The sequence below is a fragment of the Haliotis rufescens genome, unplaced genomic scaffold (assembly GCF_023055435.1).
Source record: "Haliotis rufescens isolate VD_foot unplaced genomic scaffold, xgHalRufe1.0.p SCAF_3, whole genome shotgun sequence".
Taxonomy (NCBI): domain Eukaryota; kingdom Metazoa; phylum Mollusca; class Gastropoda; order Lepetellida; family Haliotidae; genus Haliotis; species Haliotis rufescens.
Genome location: NW_025964001.1, coordinates 67,614,496 through 67,626,630, shown reverse-complemented (window position 1 = coordinate 67,626,630; position 12,135 = coordinate 67,614,496). Strand labels below are relative to the sequence as shown.

The window sequence follows — 12,135 nt, the reverse complement described above, 5'->3', positions numbered from 1 at the left end:
AGTTTTTAAATAACCTGAGAATTCCAAAATGGCCGTCTTCCAAACTATAACAACATAGTTTACGTTCTGGATATACTCACAGTTTCATGATGATCAAGTTCTAATTAATGAAATATTACACGAAGAGGAACAGCAACAGTACATCGTCATTCTAGTGTAGCAGGACAGGAATCTAATTCAAACAACGTGCAGATATCTACGGATAGATGTGCCATTGCTATGGAAATTAGGTAAACAATGTCCCCATTGACTGTTGACTTTTGGAATTTTCAACATTATATAATGAAAACAAGTACTTTAAAAATGAAAGATAGCATTAAATTTGATTCAAATGACCAAACTAGAAAAATGGAGAGAAAGGCCTTAGACTGACAGATAGGGCTTATAACGTGCAGGATTTAGTCATTATAGAGACAATGGCCTCAGTTTTGTTTCTTCAAAATGCTTGGTCCATTTTATCCAAATTGTTTGGCTCCATTATTGCAAAAGAACATTTCCTCCTGCACCTAGTGAATAGGGCCCAGAAATTGTGAAGGAAAAGACGGGGTGGTAAAGGGGCATTTTGAAATTTTGAAGTAAAAAACAGGTAAAGGGGGTTGGATTTGCTCAAATAAATCGCACTACAGTAAGTTTATTCATTATTGCAAATGAATATTCATAGAATATTTCCTTACGCAATCAAAGAGATCCCTTGAGCCGTTGAATTCAGGTTCCAATTCATCAAAGAGATCTGCTGATCCTTCTGGGCCTGAACAAAATCTTTTTTCGGATTTTATATTATTTGGTCAGTAAACACAGCTGATGAACTTAAAGGGGCACTGATCTAAAGCAATTCCTTGGGACTAGACTAGTTCGCAACCTGTGCTGCACCATTCGTAAGCCCATTTGTCACATTGATAGTATAAGGGTGTATGGTCACATTGATCAACATAATGAAATACAATTTTGGAAATAATAAGGAAATGTAGGTATCTTTGTGGGTAGCATCAGTAATGCTGACGAAGTTTTGATAAGTCACTTGCTTGGTAATTGTGTGATTTTTATTTACACTATTTTGACTTGCAACACAAAGTAAATATTTCACCTAAGCATTGCTTATTTTTATCGTGTGTTTATTTTTACAGTCAAAATGTGTAAAATTTTCACTTAGGATATTTATCATATGCCTAAATGTTCCGTTTTTCTACAAATTGACTGAAAAATATGTCAATCTGTATTATTATGCTGGGCTGCCACATGTATATTACATAACACACATTTCACCTCACCTCTAACCTGCATTTAGATTGAATAATTACCCCAGACACAGGAAATGCCAAATTGGAACCTTTATTAGGTAATCTGAGTGGTGCTACAACTAATTTATTATACCTGTAATAAATTAATTAACTGAGCATCAAGTGAATGATGACAAATACACAAGTGTAGGGTTATACTAGAAAACATGGATTGCAACAAGGGAGTAGTAATCGTATTATCCATGCAATCCGAGATCCGAAAATGTTTTCACTGCAGGTTTTTTTTATTATTATTAAACTATAACCATCAGGGGTATCTCCAAATAATGACATCTGATGAGCTTCCGCCGTTCTTTATGTCTTTTTGTTAAGGCTAAAGAAATTAATTAACATGCCTTAGTCGAAATCTTCATAGATCACGTGTAACCAATCAGTGTTCAAAAATGCATAAAACAAATATTGTCTCCAAGTTTGTGTAGCTGTCCTTGCAGACGGTAGCCCAGTCTCTTGCCACGCTCAGTTGCGTTTGGCGACTCATGGCAGCTAGTGAGCCCTAGCAGGCAGTGTCAGACAGCCGAGAAGACGCCAGAGATTAGTGACACTTTAAGAAACTGAATAAAAGGATAAACTGAACAACTGTAATATTTTCTTTTGATAATGTACTCAACACAACTATTATACATTCCTTTATTTGTTCCATACGTGGGCAAAGATGCCTTCACTGCTCTCCAAGTTGATTCTATTTTATTTTGTACATGCCCCTGTTTCTGAATTTACAAATTCTACGCTGTGGTTAACTTTCTTATGAATGTACCCCACCCCCTACCAATGATTCCAAACAGTCATAAGCCTTCCAACAGTCCGATGAATGATTATCCCGGTTTAATCCATCTTTTAATATTTGGGATCAATGTTTCGCAATTTTGTTTCTCAACAGCAGAATCTTTTTCAATCCCACCATGCACCCAAACACTCTTCTCACATGCCTCCCTGTGTGAAACTTCTTTTCCCCAAATTTGGACTCTTCTTTTACCTCAGGTCCCCCGATAGCCCATCTTCCAGAGGCAAGAGAGTTGATTGACTTTAAAAGTCCAGTTTGAACCCTTGCCGAACTAGGCTGGTACTACTAGGCTCGATGGTAGCGCCACCAGTGGCTGTTATGAGTTATGTCCCTTCTAAGCCTCCCCTATGGACCAATCAGATTCAACCTCTCATATCACTTGCGTTTGCTTCACACAAAATGGCGGCGCCCATTCAGGACGATCTGATCGATAATCAAGATCTATATTGTGTCTTACATCGCGAAATGCATCTAATCACGTGAGCACCTTGATTAAAAACATGAAAAGATTTGGAAAATATCTGCTAACAATGAGTTGGCCGTGCACATGCTTTGCAAATCCTGCAATCGACTGAAATCTGCATGGCATTTTACGGATCAGATTTCGATTTCGTTGCACAATTATGATTAGACTATACATAGACTCGTTTGTCCAGCCAAAATGTAACTCCATAATACCAGCCTAGTTTGGCAAGGGTGACAACTGAACTTTTATAGTCAGTCAACTCTCTTGCCTCGGGAAGATGCCAATAGCCTCATTCTCTCTTTCCAAAATTTCCAAACAAACCTCCATGCCAAAATTGTATCAATCAACCAAAGTGTGATCAGAACCAAGTTTCAATTGAACTTTAACCAAATTCTCTCCTGTAACCCAATAAAAAGTAATTTTCAAAATGTCAGGAATGGACAAATTAGAACTGTAAACCCAGGAAGAATGCTTCACTGAAATCTTACGATGACACCGCTTGTTGCTACACCTCCACACATACCCCTCACTCCTACTGCTGTCCCTCCTCCTGTTCATCAAGCCATTCCCACACTTACAGCAAGGCCCTCGACTGTCCTATCACACCTACATCCTCTAACCAGTCCAACAGTCTCCCCTTATCCCTGCACAGTTCATACAAATCATCATACACAATCCTACTGTCAGACATTCTTATAAAGTAATAAAAATTACTGAGAAAAGTGACAAATAATGAAAGACTTACCAGCCGTGAAAAGTACTACGGGCGTATTGGCGATTGTAGTAACAAGTCCATATAAGGAATGTCACATGATCAGACATGTGACATCTGATGTCATTTATGTCCCGCCCACAAACACCACGAAGTCGACACCACAAGAAAACGCTAAAGCGCTCGGTTCAAAATAATAATAAAGAGGTATCTACTCTACAGTGGGACTACATCAAATTTCAAAACACAGTAGGTTTATCTCCTAATTGTAAAACTCTCGGCGCCCACAGGGCAGAGTTGTAGACCATAATTTTCGCGTCCAGCTCCTTATTGGGGTCCTCTTTGCTAAAAAATGCCTCCTAATAGATTCTGGCACGATGCCATGTGCATGTCCTTATGGAAACTGCCAAAATTGGGACCCAAACACTGCAGTTGACACCAATTTTCTTATCATAAAAAATCTTGTGAATTGTGACCATTATGCAAAATACAGCTGTATCCCTCATTATAACAAGTCTCACAACCTTCCGTCATGTTCCCTAGATAAAGTACCTCGCTTATTTTCGGTCATTTCTTTGATACCCTTTCATCATGTTTATGATATCATAACTTAATCAGAAGCTATTTCATTTGTCATTAGTTCCTGATAGTTCTCATTTGTTATCAGTATCAATATATGTACCGTTATACCATGTGTACCATTTATCATTTATTCGAAATACATGTGCATGTCATCATGTTTATCATTTGTTCTGGGGCGGTCGGGTAGCCTAGTGGTTAAAGCGTTCGCTCGTCACGCCAAAGACCCGAGTTCGATTCCCAACATTGGTACAGTGTGTGAAGCCCATTTCTGGTGTCCCCCGTCGTGATATTCCTGGAATATTGCTTAAAGCGGCGTAAAATCATACTCACTCGCTATCATTTGTTCCATCCTGCGGCAAGCATGTCCACAAGTCTATATCAAAGCCTAGTTACTACCCTTGCCACATCAAGACCACTTTTCTTGGCTCGACCCTGGCGCCACCCCGTGTAGATAATGAGTTGTGCCCCTTGTAATGAAAACGCCATGTCCAATCAGATCGCTGTTCTTATCTCGTATAGCTTCATAAAGATGACTACTACCACAGGCGATGACCTGGTCGATCAGATAACAAAAAGATTCGCAATTTCATCCTTGACATAAAAACATAGGCAATCGTTGGGGGGTTTAAAAGATGAAAAAGACATAGTCCTGACAACAAAGACGAGCAGCGGTAAATGACTTTCAAAGGAAGGTGAACCATTCGTGGATGTTGATTTTGGGAAACATTCTCTGATTGGACTATCGGTGTGTGCAATAGACCAATCATATTTAGCCCAGGAAAGTGGGCTTGATGTGGCAAAGGTGGACACAAGACTTTGATGAAAAGGCTAGTGGACGCTCATGCCTCGATTGTCGATGTGACGTTAGATATTAACTCACTCACTCACTCTTGCCTCAGGAAAAGTGAGTTGTGAGTTGTGAGTTGGGTTTAACACCGCTTTTAACAGTATTCCAGTCATATCACGGCGTGTCAGCTTAATATGGGAGGAAAGCCCGAAGTGATGCAGGTCTCAGACGTTTACCACTATGGTGAAACCCACGAGCATGGGTATGGTGCTGACAAACCTAGAAACATAATCAGGGTGAACCAGGATTCGAACCCACAATCATAGGTTTCTGGCGTGCCCAAGGGACGCAACTCTGCACAGCGAATCGCGGCGCCTTAGACGACTGGGCCACCCGTGCCCCCGCCTCAGGAAGATGTATTTGTGCCCAATATGTTTATCATTTGTTCCAAATGTATGTGCTATAACCAGGGTATTTTGGGAAAAGGTTTTAATATTAACTTAAAATGTTGTTTAGGAAATTCTGTAAAGTTCTAATTTAAAATACGAAATGGACATAAGAAGGGTGATTGTACTGGGAGGAGGCATCGACCCACGAGGTCAATAGATTTTTGATTCTCTAGGTGACAGAAATAGCTTTGTTATCTGCTCTCAACAAAACTGCACAATACTGGATTGAAATAAAAATTGACAACAAAGATAGTTCTCAGGACTAATCTTATTTTACGTTATGAATATACAGGTATATACACAGTAAACTATGGATATAACAAACTCAAAGGGACTACTAATTTTATTTTTTATATCCGAAGTTTGTTAAACGCATTTCGACTATCAAACATCTTTTATCAGGCCATGTGACATCATGTTACTCGAAAAATAAAAGTGTGCACTGTACATATACAGAATATATCCACTTCAATCACTGTGTTACTATTGTTAACTGAGGGTGTAATTTGAGGACAAGGTGTCAGTGTTTAAGGGTAAATCAATTGCCTCCAGTTGTTTATTGACACAGATGTTTTGATAGGCAGATTGGTGGCACGTGAGGAGCTTAGCTCAGGGATTAACAGTTTGTTAGACACTTAAACATTATCGTTGACAGAGTACACACAGGGCCACAAGGTGAATTTCGCTATATCTGTTATATCGTTATAAGCGTGTTTGTTATATCCATCAACTTTATATGATAAAATATATGGCAAATGGCTGGGGCCAAAAGAACAGTTTGTTATATCCGTCAGTTTGTTATTAGTGTGTTCGTTATAAACATAGTTTACTGTATATAGGTATTGAACAAAGTTTGTTAGAACGATATTTCTCCCAGACTATATTATCTTCTTTGGTCATTTTTCAGAACAAACGGTATGGATAGTAGAAACGATGCAGTAGAATCTCAAGTATCTGAGATTATGAATGGTAACACACCTAGTCAGTCCCCGGACTACGACATCCTCGCTGAACGACTTGCATCGCTTGGAGTCTCCACAGATGCTTCTATGTCCGAAGTAAGTTGATTTTTATCATGCTGTTTGTCAGTTAATAAAAATGAATTTCTCATTCTAGTATTTAACTGAAGTTCATAAGGTAATCAATAAGAGAACACAAGAAAGAACCATTGAAAGATTCACAGTATTAATGCCATGCTCAGCAATATTCCAGCTGTCTGTAAATAATCAGGTCAGGACCAGACAATCCAGTGATCGATATCATGAGCATCGATCCACGCAATTGGGATACGATGACATGCATCAACCAAGTCAGCGAGTCTGACCACCCGATCCTGTTAGTCGCCTCTTATGACAAGCATGGGTTGCTGAAGACCAATTCTAACCCAGATCTACTGGTTACGTAATCTTTAGACAACTGCCGCACTTCTCAACTTCTTTTTTTTTTCTTTTTATATTTTTTTCATACGGATTATATTAAGAAATAGCTTATTTTCCCCGTTAAATTTTGTTTACCCCTGTGGTGATTCTGAGTTAAATTTGGTGCCCTTATATTTATACTAGCCACATTAAGAAACTGTGCACGGAGAAAAGGGCACACCGTCCATATAAGAAATATAGGTTTAAACACAGCAATTATTGGAGACATTCAAACGCTCTTGCACGTGCCATGAGATATGACATCATTGATGGAGGCCTATGGACGTGCAATGTGTTACTGCACGTGCATCCTGTGCAGCTGTACACAGCATGTGCAACTTAAAATTTGCTGTCACTTTGGAAAGCATGATCTGTGGTCATTCAAAAATTCAAAACTTCTCAGGCGCAGACACAAGCATATCACAAGCAAATCATGCCAAGATTGACAGCTGCACAGCGTCATGAAGCCATTGGAATGATCCGAGCGGGAATGATGCAACAACAGGTGGCAACACATTTCCAATGCCATCGAAACATGATATCGGCATTGGTGAGGCGTTATCAGAACACAAATGACGTTGCCGACCACCCACGTTCAGGACGTCCCCGAGTAACAACGCCAAGACAGGACAGATGGATTCGAGTTACACATCTCCGACACAGGTTCCAAACGGCAGTAACGACGTTCCAGACAATTCCTGGACTGCGCCGTATCCATCCTAACACTGTCAGGAATCGTTTACGTCAGTACAGGATTCGACCACGACGCCCTGCCATACGTCCAATCCTGACACACCGTCATCGAGTCAACCGTCTAAGATGGTGTCGAAATCATGTTCGCCAACCTCGAATATGGTGGAGAAATGTTGTCTTTACAGATGAATCGAGGTTCAACATTTCCCACAGTGACGGGCGCCAACGTGTCTACCGGCGTTTGGCAGAGAACGTTATGCACGCAACTGTATTGTGGAGAGGAATCGTTTTGGAGGTGGCTCTGTGATGATTTTGGGTGGGATAACAGCACGGCACCGAACCCCTTTGGTGGTTGTTCAGGGCAATCTCACCGGTGTTGGCTACAGAGATCAGATTCTGAGGCCTGTGGTCATTCCTTTCCTGCAACGTCATGGCCCGGGATTGACATTTCAACAGGACAACGCTCGTCCTCACACGGCTAGGGTCGCAATGGATTTCCTTCACCATAACAATGTCATGTTACTGCCATGGCCTGCAGTTTCTCCAGATCTCTCCCCAATAGAGCATGTGTGGGATGAAATGGAGCGCCGTCTGCGTCGTCTTCCACATCCTCCAGATAACGACCGTGACTTGGCACAGGATTTGAGGAGGATATGGCAGGCCATTCCCCAGGCCTTCCATGCCCATTTGGTGGACTCCATGCGTCGCCGATGCACTGCTGTGATTCACGCACAGGGTGGTCATACCCGTTATTGACTTTGTGACTTTGTCGTATGACCCCCTACTCCATTTTGATCTTCCGACGTCATCGTAACAGATGTTGTTCAGGTCCCGTTGACATTTTCAGCTGCTACAGCATCTGCATCATTTTGTTCTTGCTGTGTTGTATTTCAATCCAGAATATATTTTCTGGATTATGACTTGGCTGAATGTCTCATGGTATCCAGACAGTGTTGGACATAATACCAATCACTGGATTGTCTGGTCCCGATTTTACTTACAGGCTGCTATCATACAGGGGGAATATTGCTAAATGTGGCATTTGACAACAAACAAACCTTTAGTAGTGCAGTGATAATGTCACAATAGCTTACATGAATGAAATATTGACAAATTGGATTGAGTTCACTGGGTCTTTCCTTGGTGTTGTAGGCAGCCAATGTTTTCAGTGCCAATTGTCAATTTACATGTTGATCATCTAAAGATATGCTGAAGGATAATGCAATTTGACTACAGATTTCTGCTTTAGCAATACCAGATCTAGTGTTCATCATTGCATAAATAGGCCTGTCAACAACAGACAGTAAAATAACTAGACTTATGACAGATTACTATTTAAAACCATAAAAATGCTGACCCGTGAAGATTCGGGGTAGAATAGGTCTTCAGCAACCCATGCTTGCCATAAAAGGCAACTATGCTTGTTGTAAGAGACGACTAAAGGGAACGGGTGGTCAGGCTCGCTGACTTGGTTGATGCATGTCCAAATTGCGTGGATCGATGCTCATGATATCAATCAAATGGATTGTCTGGTCGATTATTGTACAGACTGCCGTCATATAGCTGGAATATTGCTGAGTGCAGTGTTAAACAACAAAGAAACAAACAAACATTACATAAATAAGATGTGCATAAGTTGTCACTAGTTAATTTTTTTGTAACATGTTCTATTTGGGATAACACTTTCTGAGTAAAATACAGATTCTCACACTTTTTTTGGAAGTGTGGGTTCGAATTCCAGACGGGACTCAACTCCAAAGAAGTACGCGAATCTGTACTTTACTTAGAAAGTGTTATCCCAAATATAACATGTTACATTTGACCACTTTCTAAATGGCGTTGTGTTTTCATAGATAATTTTTGCCTGTAGGATTGGGATTTTGATTTGGAACTTCAAGACTTCTCAGATGACAGTGAATCTGAATATACATTTGATGAAGAAGACGAAGTGAATGAGAGAGGCACTGACTCCAATGAAAGGTCCCCTGAAAATGTTGCCACTGTCAATACGAACGATGAAAAGAAGGGAGCACATGGCACCATGGATCTTGTCCCTCTAGGTGAGTTTTATCATGGACAATATTTTTGATATGTTTGTAAACGGTAATGGCACAGAACACTATTGCCTGTTATAAGTGGCTGGTAAGTTGGATCGGGTAGTTAGACTGCCACGATTTGGCAGGAATATTGGTGACATATAGAATACTAAACTGTTAAACTCACTCCCATGTAATACCAATTTTATAAAACTTTTGAATAGTTCTGTTATCTCAGCGATAGAAACTAATCGGTGCATGAATAAAAAATCTGTCTATTTAGCTATCACAATATTTCTTCAACAACCAGACCTGTTCGTCACGGGTGGAACGAGCATTCATTGAAACAGCCATCTGCATAATGCTGCTACCCCTGCCTCACAGGGCCATATGACACAGTTAAAACAATCAACTCAACTCGAAAGGGTGCACGGGAATCACGCAAGTTGAGACACCCAACGCTAACACCGTATTCGTGCGTGCGTGATACCCGTGCCCCCTTTCGAGTTGAGTTGATTGGTTTAACTGTGTCATATGGCCCTGTGACGCATGGGTAGCATTATGCAGATGGCTGTTACAATGAATGCTCGTTCCACCCGTGACGAACAGGTCTGGTTGTTGATGAAATATAGTGATAGCTAAATAGACAGATTTTTTATTCATGCACCGATTGTCTTTAAATGTCATATCCAGTTATGTATGACTGTTTAATAATCTCATACCAACTTTGACTGGAGTAGGTCCGATAGTTTTTCAGATATTGTAGTAAACGTCGGTACCTTAAATTACCTTCCAGACTATAGGATACCTTAACTATCGGGCAGTTTGGCATGGACTACAGGACTAGTGCCAATTTCTAATACTGTATCTGACGGCTTTAATAGAACATAAAACATAAAAAATAAAAAGTCTCCCTCCCCACTTTTTAAAAAAAAAGCGTATGATAATTTAGCAGTTAATGTATTATGGCCTTAAGCAACTTCCACTCACTCACTCACTCACTCACTCACTCACTCACTCACTCACCGAACTCCTGTTTGATTCTGCAGAGGATGATGGAGAAGAGATTGACAGTGAGGAAGAGAGAGACCTCCTGAAGGAAATAAGAGAAGAAATCCAGAATAAAGTAAAAGAAGAAATGAAGGAAGAGCTCCAGATGTACAAGGCCAAGCTCAAGGCCATCGAAGGCGGCCGGTTGCCGGGAGACCAGGAGAGGGAGGACCAGAAGAAGGAGGAGGAGGAGGAGGAGGAGGAGAATCTGGACCCCAAGATAAAGGAAGCACTGATGAAGATGAGGAAGCTGGATCGGATTCTGAACAAGAAACTGAAGCGCGAGAGGGAGGTGAAGAGAGACAGAATCCTCTTGGAGAGAAGGTACTTTCATGACATTTATATTGCCTGGCTTATGTCATAATCAGGTTGACGCGGGTGAAAGGGAGTTCATATAGTAATTGCTGATGTTTATTGTTTTTCATTGGGTCAGTCATGGAGAAAGGATGGTTGGGTTCTGGTTACCTGACTAATGATGTGTTTTGGTCAGATGACTGGTAATGCTGTGTTTTTGTCTCACATGATCAGGCCAGACCAATATATTTACTCTTTCTCAAGGATTTTGTCTAGGTTGATTTGATGATAATGTATTAAAAAGAAATACAATCTTAAAAGTGTTAATATTTTTATTTTTTGCTGTACCTAACTTTAGGGTGATCTCTCCCTAAACTCCTAAGGTCCATTTTTCACCTTTTTTAGTCTCATTAAATTTTCATCTAAAAGATCTTTTTAGGTAAAGATTCATTTCATAAGAAATAGTTCTACTTAAAGATTTGTCAGCTGTCCAGTTGTTAACAGGAGTTGGCCATGTGCCCAATAGTGATAACCTTTTTGACCACAAAGATTTAATGCAGATGTACATATAAACTTGATGTACGTGAAGTCGCTTTCTGTTGTAGGATCCGAGAAGAAATACAAAACTTGAAACCAGAAGGGCGTGAACACAAAGATGTGAAGGTGAACACAGAGAGGTTTGTGGCTCTAGCTCTGCCCTCGAGTCACAATGAAGGTAACAGACACTCACTTCATTGTCTTTATTATACCCCGCCATGAAGTCGAAGGGGGATATAGTTATGGGTGCTGTCCGTCCCTCTGTCCATCCGTCATGTTTCTTTTCCGGAGCAGAACTTAAAATCCATGAGAGATATCTTCACCAAACTTGGTACATAGATAGGTCTAGTGGTGAACTGGTGCCTTTTAATAGTTTGGGATTTTTGAAAAAATAAATCAAGTTTCATGGCAACGACTTTGACTTAGACTGAAAATGGTGGTTGTGCTCGTTTCTGGGAGGGCTAACGTCTTGCACACAACCAGACATGTCATATTGGCGTGGAATATGAGTATTTCATGCTTGTTTGTCTGTACATCTAATCCAGAGTGGGGGGGGGGGGGGGGGGGAGGGGGAGGGGGGCACGGGTGGCACTGTCTAAGGCGTCGCAATTCACTGTCCAGAGTTGCGGCCCTTGGGCACGCCAGAAACCTATGATTGTTGGTTCGAATCCCGGTTCGTCCCGATTATGTTTCTAGGTTTGTCAGCACCATAACCGTGCTTGTGGGTTTCACCAAAGTGGTAAACATCTGAGACCTGCATCTCTTGGGGCTTTCCTCCCTCATTGAGCTGACACGCCGCGATATAACTGGAATACTGTTAGAGGCGGCGTTAAACCCAACTCACTCACTCACTAATCCTGAGCGGCAACACTCATCCAAATCAAATAATTTTGAAAACCTCAGAAGTGTAGTCCTACCAATTGTAAGTCAGCTTGTATGAAATAAGAAGTTGTGTGCAAATAAAGCAGATAGTTCATTATGTAAAATTATTTAAGAATTGCCTTTCACTTTATGTGAGTTCATTGGAGTACA

General features: G+C 40.7%; 1 protein-coding gene across 4 annotated transcripts in view; it reads left to right on the top strand.

Moving 5' to 3' along the window:
* The first annotated feature begins 38 nt into the window (after window positions 1–38).
* The window catches only part of LOC124123857 (fibrous sheath-interacting protein 1-like), a 28,628-nt gene continuing 16,531 nt past the window's right edge, over window positions 39–12,135 (top strand). Inside the window, exons 1-5 of one of the 4 annotated variants that reach the window (XM_048403333.1) lie at window positions 39–230; window positions 5,983–6,133; window positions 9,057–9,246; window positions 10,272–10,596; window positions 11,172–11,281. In XM_048403333.1, the coding sequence (XP_048259290.1) occupies window positions 220–230; window positions 5,983–6,133; window positions 9,057–9,246; window positions 10,272–10,596; window positions 11,172–11,281 (787 nt within the window). In that variant the 5' untranslated portion in view covers window positions 39–219. Of the gene's footprint in view, window positions 231–5,982; window positions 6,134–6,646; window positions 6,695–7,966; window positions 8,015–9,056; window positions 9,247–10,271; window positions 10,597–11,171; window positions 11,282–12,135 lie in introns of those variants that run through there. The other 3 variants (XM_048403332.1, XM_048403334.1, XM_048403335.1) reach the window with 3 other exon arrangements.